This window comes from Leptidea sinapis, chromosome 47, assembly GCF_905404315.1.
Source record: "Leptidea sinapis chromosome 47, ilLepSina1.1, whole genome shotgun sequence".
NCBI classification, from domain to species: Eukaryota; Metazoa; Arthropoda; class Insecta; order Lepidoptera; family Pieridae; genus Leptidea; species Leptidea sinapis.
The window spans coordinates 4,797,557-4,815,430 of NC_066311.1; the positions used below are offsets into that span (position 1 = coordinate 4,797,557).

At 34.7% G+C, this 17,874-nt stretch overlaps 3 protein-coding genes and 1 long non-coding RNA gene across 8 annotated transcripts in view; 2 read left to right on the plus strand and 2 right to left on the minus strand.

Annotated features, from left to right (window-relative positions):
- The window catches only part of LOC126978163 (RNA-binding protein 41-like), a 298,020-nt gene that overhangs the window by 184,746 nt on the left and 95,400 nt on the right, over positions 1 to 17,874 (plus strand). The window lies entirely within an intron of this gene.
- Positions 1 to 17,874, minus strand: part of LOC126978220 (uncharacterized) — a 242,323-nt gene that overhangs the window by 176,107 nt on the left and 48,342 nt on the right. The gene's annotated exons all lie outside the window — the stretch shown is intronic.
- On the minus strand, positions 8,406 to 12,386 carry LOC126978187 (uncharacterized). 5 transcript variants are annotated; one of them, XM_050826962.1, is made up of 4 exons: positions 12,294 to 12,386; positions 11,387 to 11,841; positions 9,511 to 9,730; positions 8,406 to 8,543 (listed from the first exon to the last, which is right to left on the minus strand). In XM_050826962.1, the coding sequence occupies exons 2-4, from the start codon at positions 11,812 to 11,814 to the stop codon at positions 8,487 to 8,489; spliced, it is 705 nt and encodes a 234-aa protein (XP_050682919.1). In that variant the 5' UTR covers positions 11,815 to 11,841; positions 12,294 to 12,386; the 3' UTR covers positions 8,406 to 8,486. The 5 variants fall into 5 exon arrangements, with proteins under 5 accessions (XP_050682919.1, XP_050682916.1, XP_050682918.1 ...); XM_050826959.1 differs by lacking the exon at positions 12,294 to 12,386 and adding an exon at positions 12,147 to 12,245; XM_050826961.1 differs by lacking the exon at positions 12,294 to 12,386 and adding an exon at positions 12,105 to 12,245.
- LOC126978081 (UHRF1-binding protein 1-like) overlaps positions 15,685 to 17,874 on the plus strand; it is a 53,020-nt gene continuing 50,830 nt past the window's right edge. Inside the window, exons 1-2 of the mRNA XM_050826793.1 lie at positions 15,685 to 15,847; positions 15,986 to 16,187. Of these exons, the coding sequence (XP_050682750.1) occupies positions 15,804 to 15,847; positions 15,986 to 16,187 (246 nt within the window). The 5' untranslated portion in view covers positions 15,685 to 15,803. The remainder of the gene's footprint in view (positions 15,848 to 15,985; positions 16,188 to 17,874) is intronic.

Below are 17,874 nucleotides of genomic sequence, written 5' to 3' on the forward strand. Positions count from 1 at the left end.
TACGCGCATGGTTCTAGGTACTATCTTCATCTACCGAGATAAAATCTTTTGCTTTCGGACAGGATTTCTTCGAATTGGTTGACGGCTAGGTATATTTCTATCACAAACAGAGGAGGTCTCATTGTTCCTAATAATTAATAGTCCGGTACACAAACATTTTTCTAATACCAAGCGTATGGAGAGTTTTAAGAATTGCATTTGGCTCCATACCTACTTTGTGTAATGCAATCACTGTGATTCGATTCTCTTATATATTATATACAAAATATTGTAGAATGTATTGGCGCCAAAAGAGAAAGCTCAATGAACAATAATATAATAATGAAAGATTCCAAATTCAAATCTAATATTTTGTTTGTTTTTAGACACTCAGAACTTTTGGGTTTTTCAATAATTTAAATTTAAATTAAGTTATTTGACAAGGGAGGACAACTCTTGCAATATCATACAAAATAGGCAACATTCACCAAATATAAATGTTACTGCTATAGATAATCATAATATAAAGCTCATAAATATTGTTCACCAGAATATACAAGGTATCTCAAGTAAGGAATTAGAAATTGGACTGTTTTTGAGCTGCTGTAATATAGATATATTATGTACTACAGAACATTGGCATAAGAGTCATCAGCTCCAGTTTAGTTTTAGAGAACATAAAGTAGTCAGTTCGTTTTGTAGAAGTAGCGCAATACATGGAGGTTCCCTAATTATTATTAATAATAGATTAAAATGTAAAAATAGAAGAGATATTGTTAATCTCTCTATAGAACAACTAATAGAGATAGCTTGTATAGAACTAGAGCAATTTATTATTGTAAGTGTATACCGCCCCCCACTGCATCATATGAACAATTCCAACATAGAATGGAGGAGGTACTATCAAAATTTAGCAAAACTAGCAAGTCAATTATAGTGTGTGGAGATTTTAATATAAACTTGCTTGAACCTTCGGCCAATTGTACTAGCCTTAAAAATTTATTTCAAAGTTTTAATTTGTTCAATGTATTTTGGGAACCTACTAGAATCACTTCTACAACAGCAACCTGTTTAGAAAATATTTTTACAGATGTTACTATTACTAGTAAACTCATAATTAATAATCTTCAGTCCGACCATAGTGGGCAACTTATAAAAGTAAATACAAGATTGGACAATGTCAGACCAAAAAAGGTGACGATTATACCAGTTACGGGTAGCCGTCTTGAGAGGTTTAGAAATAATTTGGTAAATACGATACCATTTTTACACTGTGGTGAAACTGCTAATTTTCACTATAACTTAGTCTTAATTCCTTCTGTGAGGAATTTGACAGGATTTTTACTCCAGTAACGGTGACAGTAAACAACAAACATAGTTTTAATGATTGGGCAACAATGGGTATCCACAAAAGTCGTAAACGCTTATATGACCTTTATTATGAGAAAGATTACAATAATAGTGAAGAATTTAAAATATATGTAAAAAAATACTCCAAGCTCTTTAAAGTAGTTTGTCATGAAGCGAAAACACGTTTCATTGCAGATAAAATTAAAAACAGTAATAATAAAGTAAAAGTGACTTGGAGTGTAATTAACAATGAAACTGGTAGATCGAATTGCCGTAACACCTCTATCTGTTTAAATATTAATAATCGCGTTATAAATTCGGAAATAGAAATTGCAAATGAATTTGATAAATACTTCCCCGAAATCCCGATTGTCACGACCAAAGACCTTAACTCTTCGCCAAAAGCAGCATATGATATGCTTAAATTACACGTACCAGTATCTTCCACTGATTTGAAATTAAAGTATGTTATAGGTAGCGATATAATAAAAATCTTCAAATTAATTAACCTAAAAAATACAAAAGACCTATTCGACTAATATTGTAAAATACATACTTGACATTATAGCACCTGAATTAGCAATAATATTTAATGAATGCATAGATGAGGGTGTGTTCCCTGACCTCATGAAATACAGCAAAGTTATAACTTTGTTTAAATCGGGCAGTTCTTTTGACCCTGCTAATTTCAGACCTATTTCAGTGCTGCCTGTTTTTAGTAAAATTTTTGAAAAACTTTTGCTTCAACAGCTACAAATGCATTTTTGTAAATTAATGAACAAAAATCAGTTTGGTTTCACTAGGGGCTTATCAACAATTAATGCGGGTACTAGACTCATTGAGCACATCTTTGACGCCTGGGAAGAGTCACAGGATGCATTGGGCATTTTTTGTGATTTGTCAAAAGCATTTGACTGCGTCCACCATGAAACTTTACTCCTAAAACTAAAGCATTATGGAGTGAAAAACAGTGGGGTCCACATATTACCCATCTAGCAGATAGACTCAGCTCTGCGGCATATGCAGTTAGAAAGATTAGAGAGTACACGAATGTTGCGACCGCTAGATTAGTGTACTTTAGTTATTTTCACAGCATCATGACGTACGGTATATTACTATGGGGTCATGCTGCTGACATTGATATAGTGTTTGCACTGCAAAAGAGAGCTGTTCGTGCTATATATCAGCTTGGTTATAGACAGTCTCTCAAAGAAAAATTTAAAGAAATAAATATTATGACTGTTCATTGTCAGTACATTTATGAAAATTTAATATATGTTCACATAAATCGTCACCTTTTTGCTCTTAATAGTGGTTTTCATTATTATAACACTAGAAATAAGGGATTGCTTGTAACTAATTCTAGTAGGCTTCATAAGATACATTATAGCTTTAAGGGTAAATGTATACACTTCTACAATAAAGTCCCAGCCACTGTTCAGGCATTATCTATAAATAAATTTAAATGTTTTATAAAAAGATGGCTCTGTCGTAAATCCTATTACTCCACTGCTGAATATCTAAATGATCGGACAGCCTGGGACTAGATTGTGATTATTTTATAGCGATAGAAATGACTGTACAATATTGTATATTTTTATTGAAAAGAGCGCAATAAAAAGAATGCTGGGAGAGTTTCTTGCGCCTTCTTCTCTCTCAGAGCGCAATTTGTTTCCGAAGCGGTAGTAGTATCTAGTAGTATAAGAAATGACATCAAAAAGAATTCTAAAGGAATCAATTTTGAGAAAATAAATGCCTTTTATGCCTTTTATCCTGAGCGGCACTGCATTGTAATGAGCAGGTCGTATCAATTACCATCAGCTGAACGACCTGATCGTATCGACCCTTATTTTCATTAAAAAAAAAGCATGAGCATCAACTTACTCACGACTCAAGATGTTTCCCAATCGGGAAAATTACGTGACATGAAACTCGTGGTATATAAAAATGACATTAGATAACTCAAGCAAAATATTCCGTTATTTTTATTACAAAGTGATAATAGTAGTAATAAAAATATTTTATGAGAGTATTCAAACATCTATGTATACTGGTACTTAGATCAAAGAATAATATCAGGACGATCGGCTGTACAAAACTTGAAAAAAAAATCTAATAGGACATCTGAATTCGAACCGGGGTCTTCTGCTTTCCGGATCACCTAATGTCCCATCTGAGCTATTATAGTCTTGTATATAGTGTTGAAATTATCCTTTTTATTCTAATATTATTGTAGCTGTTTCTCATCAAAACACGGATAAAAACACATTTTTTAAATTGAAACCTAGCTAGATCGATTTTTCGCCCCTGAAACTACCGTTTCCGAGATTCAAAATATATATACAAGAATTCCTCGTTTAAAAATGAAGGATACTAGCTGACCCAGCAAACGTTGTTTTGCCATATAAAGTATAATTCACGCGATAGTTTTATAATAGCCTGTTGTTGTTGTATGTGTTATTCTGGTGTGTAAGCTATATTATTGTAAAGTTTCATCAAAATTCATTCATTCAGTAGTTTTTGCGTTAAAGAAGTTCAAACATACATCCAGACATACAAATTTTCACATTTATAATATTAATTAATAGGATATAGAGTCATAAAATGGAGGTCTAACCCACATCAAGATATTTTTTTGCCAATAAATCTAACGGGGGTTTTCTTGTAATCGAGTACAGCCAATATTAAAAATAGATGTAATTTAATAATAGATACTCTTCTTTTATTGGATTTTGGTTTGAGCTAGATCATCTAGTTACCAATGCTCTAAATAAATAAAACTAACTAACTAACTAACTTTGACGACCTGTATAGCCGAGTGGTTAGCGATCCTACCTACTAAGCTAGAGGTCCCGGGTTCGAATCCTGGTAGGTGCAAGCATTTATATGATTAATATGGATGTTTGTTTCCGAGTCATGTATGTTTATATGAATTTATGTATGTTTAAGTAAGTATATGGTATTAAATATATCATTGTCTTATAACCCATAACACAGGCTATATATGCTTAACTTGGGGCAAGATAATTTTTGTAAAAAGTGTGTCAATATTATTATTATTATTATTACTACTAGATCATAAGTATCTGGATTATCAATTATAATATATGATATTTATTGTTTTTCTAAGTATATTCCTTCACTATTTACTCGCTTTATACAATGGTTCTTTGGAACCATTTTTTTATGACAATAAGGGACGAGACTAGCAAGTCGTTCAGCTGATGGAAATTGATACGCCCTGCTTATTACAATGTGCCGCTCAGGATTCTTGAAAAATTCTGAGTGGCACTACGATTGCTCTCGTCACCTTGAGACATAAGAAGTCTCATTTGCCTAGTAATTTCACGGCGCCCTTCAGACCGAAACACAATAATACTTACACGTTACTGCTCCACGGTAGAAGAAGGCGTCGTTGTGGTGCGTATAACCCAACGGGTATCCTGTGCAAAGGAGCCTCCGACTGGTTGTTGTTCCAGTATTTCCGAGGGACCATTGAGGTTGTTGTGCTCAGCGGTCAGTACGGGTTTTCGACTCGTCTCCCGGAATTGGGGGCATCCGGGATTATGCTTCGACGCACACCACACCTCGCAACCCTCTCTGGAGTGCATGGGCTGAAAAGCCCTACCAAATGAGATGATACCTCCTAGTCCTAGGGCCATCAGTGGCCCAGGCGTGGAAAAAACCAGGCGTGGCGTGGACGTCTTGAATGATATCTTAGAACGTTATGTAATTCGTATACTGTATATCTTACCATTCATTTTCAAATGTAATAAAAGGGAAAGTGCAAGGTACATAGAATATAGATAACATAATAACATCACATAATTGATATCAATTCGATACACAAAGTTAATTGTACTTGGATACGAAAATACCGCTATTGCAAGTTAAATGAGTAAACAAGGTCCTAGGGTTACGAGTAATAATTTAGTTTGATAAGGATTGAACAACTCATTAACAACTTTGTGGTGTTATTTGTGAATCAATGCTGTTTACTGACTCCAGTAAATAACAATTTACCAGTATTATGAGTGTTTCCACTGCTATTATTAAAGTTTGGTGCGCCAACTTCATAACAGCGTACTACACGGTGGCCTCATGCCATTGCCATATGGCACCGTGAGCAAACTGGAGGTAATATTCTGGCGTTGCGTAGACGTCGCTTAGCGTGTGTCTTCTTGACGCCATTTGAACTTCCTTACATTTACTGTAATAGTTTTGTTTGTCACTCTTAGAGTGACATTTTTTAATCTGTCTGTTCTCTCTTTATTGAGCATGCTTCTCTCTACATAATGTTGACAAGCGTTCATAGTTTGTGTATATTTTTTCAGATATACACAAACTATGAACGTCCTGTCTGGCAGCCAACCGTGAGGACTGGACTATATATGATACAATGGAGTTTCGCTCAGGACTCTTCAAAAGCCCCAAAAATTCTGAGCGGCATTGCAATTGCGCTCGTCACCTTGAGAATTTGTTGTTAAGTCTCATTTGCCCAGTATTTTCACTAGCTACGGCGCCCTTCGGAGCGAAACACAATAATGCTTACACATTACTGCTTCACGGCAAAAATCGGCGCCGTTGTGGTACCCATAATCTAGCCGGCATCCTGTGTAAAGAATCCTCCCACTGGTAGATTAGAATTACGAGTATATTCAATTTTCGCTACACCAGTGGTCAGTCTCAGCGTGGCGTTGTTTGTGTGCATTACAATTAGAAATTTTAATTTTGGATGGACACGCGTCTCTCAGTGGTAGATCTTTGTGACTCTCTTGGTATTGAACATATTGATGGACACACACGTCACTGCAACATGCACATCCGAATCAATGGATGATTAAGGTCACTTTCAAGAAATTTTTAAGCAGGTTTGGAGCCAGAATTCTTCGGTTAGAAATGCTGTGAAAGGCTTCGAAAAGACTGGAACATTTCCATTTAATGCCAATATGCAACTAATCCATTATGTAATTTTATAACTATATATCCTTAGTTTAACTTACTAGAGGAAGACAAAACTTTACTTTTAAGCGTAAGCTTATTGCAATGTAAGTAATCACATTTCAATAACCTATCGACATAAAGCATTGGACTATAACTATATTGGACATAACTATGGATAGATAAGATCTTAACATTAAACAGTGATAGCAATGTATCCCTAACTAGAGATACGTTATTGAAAACGGCTGTAAGACGACGATTGACAACGGTTGAGTCGACTTTGATTCGTGTATGGTTTGTGTATTGGCTCAACATCAATAAAATATTCATATTAGCTTTGACATTTTTTTTAATAAATAAATAAATAAATTGAAAAAATAAATAGAAATACTTGTAAGAGATGTACTCAGTCAAATAAGAAATAGAGACATTTTCATCCACTACTTCATAACATTCTGAAAAAAGGTTGAAAAAAGATTATAGGCCGTCTCATGATTCCTCTGGTACTCTCTCATACTATCAAGTCAGCCGTACGTTTGTTTTCTTCTCATTAAAAAGTGGAGCTATAAATGAGAGGAAGATACATGAAAGTCATTGCTATTACTGTTTGAGTACTGTAATTGCATCAACACTGTAAATAAGTTACGTTGTTAATCTTCTACTAATACATTATATATAATTATTTTAAAGGGACATTATATTATTATATGGTACGTTAAACAATTAACTACCAACAGAAGGACCAACCACCCAAGGACCAAAGCAACCGAAAGTAAGTATCATTCACCAGAATGTCAGAACTCTGAAAAAAATTCCTGGAAAACAAGAGTTTAACCTGAACAAGAACCAAGCACTGCGTTATGATATAAAAAAAAATTACGTCCTGTACAATTTAGCGAGCAAACTCTCAAATATGCCTTTTGCCCACTAAGTGACCAAGGCGTTTTAGGCATAGTATATAACGTAATCCATCCCTACAGAGAGTAGGGATGTATGGAGAAGGGATCTAGCTAATCCTGGTTGCGCCAGGCCAGAGATGACAGCAAAACTCCATGTGTGGCCCGACCTATGCTTTGTAGAGCGCTAGAATGTGGATTAATTACGCCCAGCTTCTTCGAAGCCAATTTGGCTTTGCCCTCCACGGCCACTTGGCCATTTGGCCACGGAATCGGCTATCGCTCGAGATTTCGAGACCCAGTATTCCGATACTAGGCGAGGCTTTAACGGAAGTTTTGTCGAAGAGCGGTGATACGACAAATGGGGTTTTTTTAGTGGTAAACGCGCAAACTTGAGCCATCTGGGGGTTATATTGGACAAGGTTCCATTTACCCCATTCCGCGACCTTTTTAAAAGAGGACTTGATAGAAGACACAAGTTTCTCCCGGCACTGGTCGACGATTTCTGTGCTGTCATCTGCATAGCAATGTATATTGGAGGCGTAAAACATATCATTTATATGCAGAAGAAACAGCGTAAGAGATAGCACATAGCCTTGGGATACACCAGCGTTCGCGGGCTTCGGGTTCGAGCAATAGACGTCGAGGTCCACTTGCATAAGCTCTCGGGATGCCCAAATGATGGAAGTTTTGAGAGGAACGTCTTGTGCCATACATGATCAAAGGCCTTCGCTATAACCAGGCTAACTGCTAGGCCTTCTCCCTTACTTTCAATAGCCGCCGCCCATCTATGTGTTAGGTACACCAGAAGATAACCTGCCGACCGACCATGGCGAAAGCCGTACTGTCGGTCGTTGATCAACTGGTGACTTTCTAGGTATACCAAGAGCTGGCGGTTAGTTATGCTCTCCATGATTTTGGAGAGCATAATTAACCGCCAGCTATATAGATCATAGTTTGCCAGATCCGTAATGTCTCCTTCTTTTTGGATCAGATGGACAAGGGCTGACTTCCATGAGTCAGGGACTACGCCTTTTGAATGGGAGTACCGGAATAAACGCGTTAACACCGGCGTTTTTATATTATTTTCTTCTTGGGAGCTTTTTCATTTCAACAGAAGTTGATAATAGGCTTTCCTGCGAATATGTGTCCTGAGTAAACATCCCATACGCTACCATTGACTTCTGATATGCAGAAATTATACTTTTGATTGACTCTTCATTAATAAAAGTCAAATTGAATAAAAATAACAAATATATTGAGCAACAGGTAAAAGTACGGATAGGGGTCGCGTCCGCTTCGGACGCGCGCGCTGTATCAACGACGGACGCTATATGATGAAGACTTGGCGCGTTGGATCTTCTTCAACAGGACCTAAAAATAACATTAGTTGATTGATAGAACATAATATGCCAATAAAAATGTTGCTTTCCCTGGACTAAGACATGTCACGCTTGCAAAATTGACAAAATACCAGGAGCTTCATCACAGAAAATCGTAAGTGAATTTTTTATGAAAAAGAGGGCAAACAATGGTTATGGATCATGATGGTAAGTACCTTTTAGGTAGATGTGCGTATTTTATTATTGTCGCATGTAAAGTACCAATGTGTAAATACCACGCAAAGATGATAATTCTATAGTTTGGTTGTACCTGGAAGAAATCACACTTGAAAACCACACTGTGGAAGAACGCCACATACTTAGTCATATATAACATGACGTCAAATTTTTCTTACAGAAAAGTTTTCTTTATGAATCCATGCGTAGTAATCGGTAGCGGTAATCACAGTCCCAAGTCTTCTAACGGCCGCTCCCGATATTCAGTCTATCTCTTACTTGAGATAAAAATCGTAATTATCATTGACTTTTCTGTCCCAATAAACTTACCGACGGTAACTCACCTTATCCGTACACGCTGTCTGTCAATGGGACGACGTATAGCATAGCTTATTACCAATAGAAGTTTGTATGGAAATTGCAAATCACGCGTCCCAACTTATGGCGATAAGAATGACTTATCGTGTATATTGGGACAGCTTCAGATTATTGACAGTTAATTACTGACAGAAGAAATTAGTAATTTATCTATCTGTAGATAGTATATTGGAAACGACCGTTAGATGCTTTCTAAGATCAACAAATTTTAACCACAGTAAGACAAAGCGCGCACTGCGGCAAAATCCCGTACGTTATTTTCCACGAAATCACTGAAGTACCAAAGAATGAAAGTAGGTGCACTGCAGTAAAAAATCTAAGGTTTACTACAGAAATGATGTGGTACGTTTTTGCACGCATTTTATGCGGCCTATGAAAAACCAAATGTAGCAAGATAAACTCACCATATTATCATGGTCAATCTGTCTCTGTTTATTCTTCCGATGCAGAGCTGCTGAAGGTACAGGTTTCCGGATCGGTGCCTCGATCGTCGGTATGGATGACTTCTTGTTGCGTGCGCTTAGTATCTTGTTCAGTAGAATATGGTTATGCCTTTCAATCTCTCGCAGTCTATCGTTTGTAAAGGACATGTTGACGCGATTTGCTTGACGAGATGACACTGAACTGGAAAACAGAATTTTAATTTAATTGTTAGTATGTTTAGTTGTTATAAGTAAAAGTGTTTTTTATAGAATATGAGGTATAAGCAATCATGTAAGTGAGTAATCGCGGCCGGTTATATTCTCCTACAACACCAGTGGTATACTAGACCGCTGCTAGCCTCGTGGGTGTGCCTACACGATTGCATCTAAAAGTACTCATTTTATATGGACGTGCAAAGGCTGAGGAAGCATTTTTATTTTGGTAAAATATTATTAACAAGTGGAAGGCTTCTTTGCACAGTATGCCGGCTAGATTATGGGTACAACAACGGCGCCTATTTCTGCCGTGAAGCTGTAATGTGTAATTGTTTCGGTCAGAAGGTTGCCGTAGCTAGTGAAATTACTGGGCAAACGAGAATTCTTGGATTTTTCACGGCACTGCATTGTAATGGGCAGGGCGGATCAATAACCATTAGCTGAGCGTCTTGCTCGTGTTGTCCCTTATTGTCATAAAAAATATTATTATCAAATGATAAGGGCGCACAAGACCTCTTTAGCGTAATGTCAAACGCTCAGTCAATGTCGGCTCATCTTGAGAATAGTCTCGTCAACCTTAGTTAATCATACTCTTGTAGCGATCATCAATCCCAGAGTTGCAATATTTGCCATAGCCTATGAGAAGGCTCTTTGTATGTCTACGGCAGGGATGCTCAAACGGTCGATCGGGATCGACACGTCGATCGCGAGTGCTTTTTGAGTCGATCTCGAGAAAAAAATCCGGTATAATAAACAAAAATTGGTAATTACGTACCATCTTATAATAAGTATCCTCAGGACATGCAGTGTCACGCTTCAAGATCCAAAGTCACTATTTAGTTAAGCTTAGAACTTTAGAACGCGTTTGTTTTGTAAGAACCAATAAACTCGCAATTTTGAATAGTAATTATGAGTTTTTTCATTGACATTTAAGAGCAGACCTACACTTACCTTGACTAAAAAAATGCAAATTTTGCGCAAAACTAATATCTATGTCATCGTGACACTCTACCTAGACGACAATCCTTCATCACACATACTTGAAGCATCTCGTAGCCGATCGATCGTAGTCTAGCAATTTTGAGGTAGATCGCCAGCAGTTCAAGCTTGAGCACCCCTGGTCTACGGATTTCGATTGTCCCAGAGCATTTTTGCTTTGGTTTAGCAAATTTTCCTTCAAAATGTGCTTTCTAGTAAAATTGGGTACCCCACAAAACAGATTGATCCTATTAAAGCCATTTTGTAAGTAAGTAAGTATATCTTTGTATATTTTGCTATTGCTTCCGTATTCTCTTCTTTCGGAGTTCGTCAAATCGGCTAACTATGGACCTCACTGAAAAATTTCTGCTAATCTGCATTCCGAACCGGATTGGGAGAGTGTGTTCGTGAGGCACACTATCCTACAGTACTTGAATTTAGCAGAATACACAACGAGGGTTTCTAAAAGTTTCTAACGTGCTCAAAACAAAAGTAAGGAGTCAGTTTGGTAGTAAGAATATACTACGCGGGTTAACATAAACATTTATACAAAGAGTTGCTTCTCTGTTGGTAGTAATCTGCATCGACTCACACAATTGATTCCATTTTAACAAAACTTATATTAATCAATAACTACACTATCTATTTGATATCTTAGACTTACCCAGTACCACTAGATCTCCCAGACTTAACCGAAACTGAAACCTTATTACTAGCCATAGATGAATGACTTTTAGACATCTTTAAAGATAGCTGCCTTAGGTCGTCATTTTTAACATTACTCTCTGACTTGCTTACGTTCTTAATCTCTTCATCACTATTATCGTCAAAGTCGTCAGAATAATTTGCTTCAGCCTCGGACTTATTTTCATCATCTGAACCTGATTCATACACGCAAGTTTCCACGCAAATATTCGGGGGACGCATCACCTTATCAACCACACAGCCCATTTCCAAATTTTTTGAGAGTTCATCTATGTTGTTATTGTTTTCCTCCTCGAATATCTGTTTGGTTTTCATGTTGTTAGTGTCTCCGCTAGAGTATTGTGCGTCTATTACGTTTGATTCTACTATGCTATCCAATTGTGACATTGAAGCGAGGGGCGTGAGGACTGTGGGCTAAAACAATTGCGTGATTACAATTAGGAAAAAATAAGCTGTTTCAGAAACATCTAACAGTTCTTTTTTGCAATAGCTTAACCATATATTTTATCCTTAACGGAGTAATGTATTTAAAGAAAATTAATTCAAATAAATTTCCCCGTGCAGTATCGCTTGATAAAATTAAACTTTAAATATAACTGAAAATTTGTAAGCCCAAATGTTACGTACGTAAATTACTTAATTTCAAATAAAACCTCACCAATCTACATACAACCTACTTTTGATATTAAAAGATGATTTGATTACACTTGCTTACTCACAATATAAAAATTATAATATTCTGTATAATAAATAGTATAAATTCTACGTGCACAAACTCACAAAGCTTTAAAAAAGTCAATAATATGCACAAATAGGACATCGCTATTATGACAATGACAATTTTTATTTTAAGTTATAAAACTTACGTCAAAATCGATTAAAACCTTTTTAAATACTTTAACGTAAATAATAAAAGTGTTTCGTTAAATTGGGTACAACTTTTCGCATTTACAACAGTCGTGATCAATAGTAGTGCTTAGCAACGCAGGTCTATATAAAGGTGATGTAAACAAACATTTAGATTTGCCGCAATTTATTGAAACCGATTTTAGAATATTAATTCTCTTTCTACAACTGGTTTCTCTCGCATGCTTATTTTATATTTTTTAAATTTTAAATTTATCAATATGAAAGATGTCTGTATTGTGACTTTAAAAGGTGAAATTTCACTAAAAGCTAAAATATTTAAAAAATAATAATATAATACCTTTTTTATAATATATGAAGGACCTTAGTTAAATTTTATTTCTTATCTCTTAATTAATCAAGTAATAAAAATTAAGGCCCATAATACAATTATAGTTTACTAGCTACTGCCCGCGATTTCACCCCTGTTAAGAGAGTATCGCACTCAATCGCGAACTTTAAAAAAATTGGGATAGCGAAACACCACTTCTTATTTATTCCCTGTAACCTTATAATATGATTGTCCATTGACTAATTTTTGAATGAAGTCAATAAAATAAAAAAAAGCTTTTATTGAAGATCAGAGTGAATTTTTTACGATGCACGCAAATTCGACACCCTGACGTTAGCTGGTCAACTAGAACATTTGTGTCATACTTCAGCTACCAAGCCTCTTGTAAATCATACGTCTAGTGAATCACAATCAATGAGCAAGAATAAAATAAATTTCAATATATTATAATTTCAATTTATACTAAACGAATTTATAAAAAAAAATTGCTTTTCAATAATATTTTTATTGGTCGCATTGAATATCTTCTGTATTACAATGTTATTTTAATACAAACGTAGCGGTAACCGTAACGACATAATAAATAGTACGAGGAATATTTTTTTACGAATTTTTGTTTTATTACGCCAGAAAAGAATAACTTCTTGCGTGCTTACATAAGTACACGCACTTTTTTTGTTGATTTACAATACGTTACAATTTAATATACGTTTGTTACTGACAGTCTGTTTTTCCAACAACAGCTTGCCCTTCGACAAAGGCCTCCTCGAATGATCCAATCCTACCACATATCTCTATCACTTCCAAGTGCTATCCATCCTGAATCGGCAACTCCTTTGAGGTCATTAACTCAACACCTCATTATCACTCTTAATTTCGTTTGCCATTTCTGGGGTACCACTCCGATAATATTTTTATCCCTCAGCATGTATCCCACCGATTTCCATTTAAGTGTTTTGCAATCTTTATTTACATCTTTATATTTAGTTACGTTTATTTGTTTAAACTTACTTTATATTTTCTTTATAATTCTTTTACTCTGATTACATTTCTTTGTATCCCATTTTGACATACGATTTTCTTTTGTTTTTAACTAGCATGTCTTTGTTTTTCATGACTTCAAAGTCAAAGTCAAAAACATTTTATTGACATAAAATCAACAGATTGCTCGTCAACTTCAATCACCAAAGCTTCGCTAAGAGACCACAATATTTTCCATGTGTTGACTATAATTCTTCTGTCAAATTCTATATGCATAGCATCTCTTGTGGCCATAGCTGTCCTAGATGTACATACTTGTCCTCTTATTATATTTTCTCCATATGTAGCATAATGCTGATTGTCAGAGGAATTACTCATAATTTTGGTATTTTTTTATTTGATTATTTTTATTGATGTGAAACATCTATAGGTAAACCAGATTGTTGGCGTGGCGATAAAGGCCGTGGCGACGCTTCGCCACGCTATATTGTTGTTACCGCCATCTATACGTATTACGTAGTACTTTCTCTTGTGATAACTTCGAATTTCAAAAGTTCTGTTTATTATGGTAAAACAGAACTTACATGATCATCTTAACAATGTAATACTAATCATTATTATGCTTTCATTTGTTGAGTAAATGCTTAAACAGTGATTCTAACTTAGTACCTACATTATTAAAATTTATCCTTATTATAACCCGAATTTCAAAAGTTCTGTTTATTGTGGTAAAACAGAACATTCATAATTATTTTAACAATTATATAAGTATTAATTATATAATTATTTGACTTACATACTGTTACACAGTAGATTCATTGTTAGTTTCTTATATTTATTATATATAACGATCAAATATATCTGATAGCGATAATTCAGAAAGTGAAAGTGTGCAGCTTCCTGCGAAGAAAGCAAAATCGCACTATGGTACAATACCAAGTCATCAGTGAGTATATTGTATTTTTATGATTCAAGTGTGCATTTGCCTGCATTAAGAACGTGTATATTTTGTAAATATATAGTATTTGTATAATCTACTCTCTCGATAGATTAAAATTTAACTATCATCATTTTCTGGAGAAAATTCGTAATATTGTATTTTTTTATCATGCTATATTTAGTTCCTGTCATAATCTGTACTTTTGTGCCTATTACTTGTACAAAATAATTTCGATGTTTCACATCTGTCAGGCGTCCCGTGACGGCATTTTTTAAATTATTATTAAATTTGATTATTGATTGTTAGTCCTGCTAGCTTACTATGTTATATTATTTTTACATTTGAAAGTTGTTGTAGCACTTGATGTAGTGTTTTCCGACATTCTGAAATTAGAATTCTATTGTTTGCGAAGCGTAAATGATTCTTTTATTTGCTAATTATGTTGAGTCCGTTCTAATCTAGATTTCTTAATATCATCCCTAAGGCAGCCGAAAACAGCTTGGATAAATTGGATCGCCCTGCCAGACATACTCAAAGACACAGGCCAAATGACACAACGGGAGAGGAGTTTCGATGAAATTATAATTTATTGAAAAACACAATTTATTTAGTTATTGGAATATAAATGCTTTTTAGTTTTGTAGTAGCCTTAGCGGCACCTCACTATAAAAGGCAGCTATTTTGACCACGAAAAATGGTCCACCTATTTTTGATATCACTGCAAAACCGTCGTTAAATTTTACAATAATTAACAATAAAACCATGTAAATTAGTATTATATAATAAACATATAGAGATATAAATAAGATAGAAATAATTTGTAATTAATGTCAGAAGTGAGAGTTATCAATATAACAATTGTTTAATAAACATTGTAAATTTTGTAATTTAAGTTATTTGCAGTGACTGTAATTAAAATAAAGTATTATTATTATTAGTTTTACTGTGTATTACGTCGATATCAAAACTCTAACTTAATGTACACGGTAGGTACTGACATAGTTAGTCTAATTGATTTATCACTGGCAATTGGCAGCTGATCTCTGACAGTTGACACTGTCTCGTACACTACTAAACGTCAGCGTCAACAATAAAAATCCCTGTATTTGTAATTTGTGTATATACCTACCTATCTTGGTATAGTAAAATATGTATTTGTCGATTGGCGACTAATCTTTGCTTAAAATGAACAAAAGAATCTAAATTCATAATCAAAACATTGTTTCTTTTTAGTTTTGTAATGGAATAATCATCAAAATGGTCACGATTATCAAAAATCAACTGCTAAAACATCTTTCCAGGTGTGTTATGTGTTTTTTAATATTTTATTATTGTTTTTAAACCATTGTTTTTTACGTCTCTATATTTAATTAACCTGACTAGATGCTAGATCTTTCTATGAATATTTACACTATTTTTATATCCGTATTACAATACAGGTTCACAAAAAATCTCTCTCCCGAACAAATATCCCTCTCGGCACTTCGAGGTTCTGGTGAGCTGCATGACCTCACTTTGGAAGAAGATCTCTTAACAGATCTTTTGGAGCTGCCTGGCTGGGTGCGATTGACCGCAGCGAAATGCAATCGTGCCTCATTTAGAATACAATGGACAAAATTGAAGACTGTACCTATAGTATTGGTAAATAGCCTGCATTTTTTAATTAAAATTTAAGTTTGCTTTCAATGAGCATACCCTATGACTAATTAGTACATATGGCAGGTGGGTAAAAGTTGTGTCAATGACTGGCATTTGATTTTTAAATCAAATGATGGTACAAATCAAACATTATTATTTTTATACCCTGAGGGTTAATGATTGGCGGTGCAACGGCTAGTGCTGTTGCTAGTTAGCCTGGTTTGATCACTGCCAGCAACATGCTAAAGTTACCAGTGGGAGGCTCCTTTGCATGGGATGCCGGCTAGATTATGGGTACCACAACGGCGCCTATTTCTGCCGTGAAGCAGTAATGTGTAAGCATTACTGTGTTTCGGTCTGAAGGGCGCCGTAGCTAGTGAAATTACTGAGCAAATGAGACTTAACATCTTAGTCTCAAGGTGACGAGCGCAATTGTGGTGCGGCTCAGAATTTTTGAGTTTTTCTGTCCTGAGCGGCACTGCATTGTAATGGACAGGGCGTATCAATTACCATCAGCTGAACGTCCTGCTCGTCTCGTCCCTTATCATAAAAAAAAATATCATAAAAAAAAAATTATGATTTTCCAAATTCAAGTGTATGTTTATTCAACGCTCTTGTGGTTTAGGAAAACATAACAATGAAACCTTATAACACACAATTGGGCTTATAGGTGCTTCAACACAGAGGATTTTCACAAATTGAAATAAGGATGATAGAAGAAATTATATAATATGCATCTTTATATTAATTGTGCAAATGCTATTTATAAACAATAATTAATTCTAGAAAAAAAATCCTACCAATCTGTGATTAGTGCAAAATCAGTGAATAGCTTTAAATATATTTTTTAAATAATAAAGCTTTAAATAAATTTAAATAGATGTAATGAATTAAAAAAAAACTTAACTGTAGACATATTAAGTGCAGTGATATCCACAATATCAGATCATTGATCTGCTAGTGCATTATAATTTATTTATTTATTTATTTGGATCATCAACATTACATATATTACACATTTATATAAACTTATGCTAGGTACAATTATTCTGATATATGTAACAATTAAAGATGAACACATCATTCAATGGTAACAGTGAACAGTGTGATTTATACAGTCAAAAATGTCTAAGTACAAAAATGTATATAAAGTAAGGATATAATTTATATGGTTTTATAATGAAGAGGATATAGGTACATACTACTTGGAAAAAAAAATTCACAGGTTAGCTTGATGTGCGAGAATTTTTACAAACTTTTTTGAATTATCGTTTAAAATATCAATTTCTGAATTTTTTGAATTTACTTCGTTGTATAATCTACAAAGCCTGACGATGGGGGCGTTGAGTCCAATGTTTGTTGTGCAGTAAGGAATGTGAAAGATCTTGGATATCGTCTGTCTTGGGTATTTAAAGGGTACTGAGAGGGATATGCATTCTTGAAGATCAGAATTATTTATTTTATTATTAACTATTTTGTGCAGAAATAATAAATCTAGGTAGCTGCGACGAGATTTTAGTGAATGAAGTTTAAAGAAGTCGAGGCGTTGGGTATGATAATAATTGTAAAATAAAAAACAATTAAAAGATAAGGTTATAGTGGTAGTAATTAATATTGGTTATATAGTAATGCCCAATGATAAAAATATCTTGAGTGCACCGAATTAACATTATTCAATGAAAACTTAAAT

What these genes read in the sequence shown, in the direction of transcription:
- LOC126978187 (XM_050826962.1), bottom strand. Translation starts at nt 11,814, where the DNA reads ATGTCACAATTGGATAGCATAGTAGAATCAAACGTAATAGACGCACAA. An exon ending in GGGAGATCTAGTGGTACTGG is followed by an intron (nt 9,731 to 11,386) that starts GTAAGTCTAAGA and finishes TCTGTTTTCCAG; the next exon opens with TTCAGTGTCATCTCGTCAAG. An exon ending in AGATTGACCATGATAATATG is followed by an intron (nt 8,544 to 9,510) that starts GTGAGTTTATCT and finishes TGTTATTTTTAG; the next exon opens with GTCCTGTTGAAGAAGATCCA.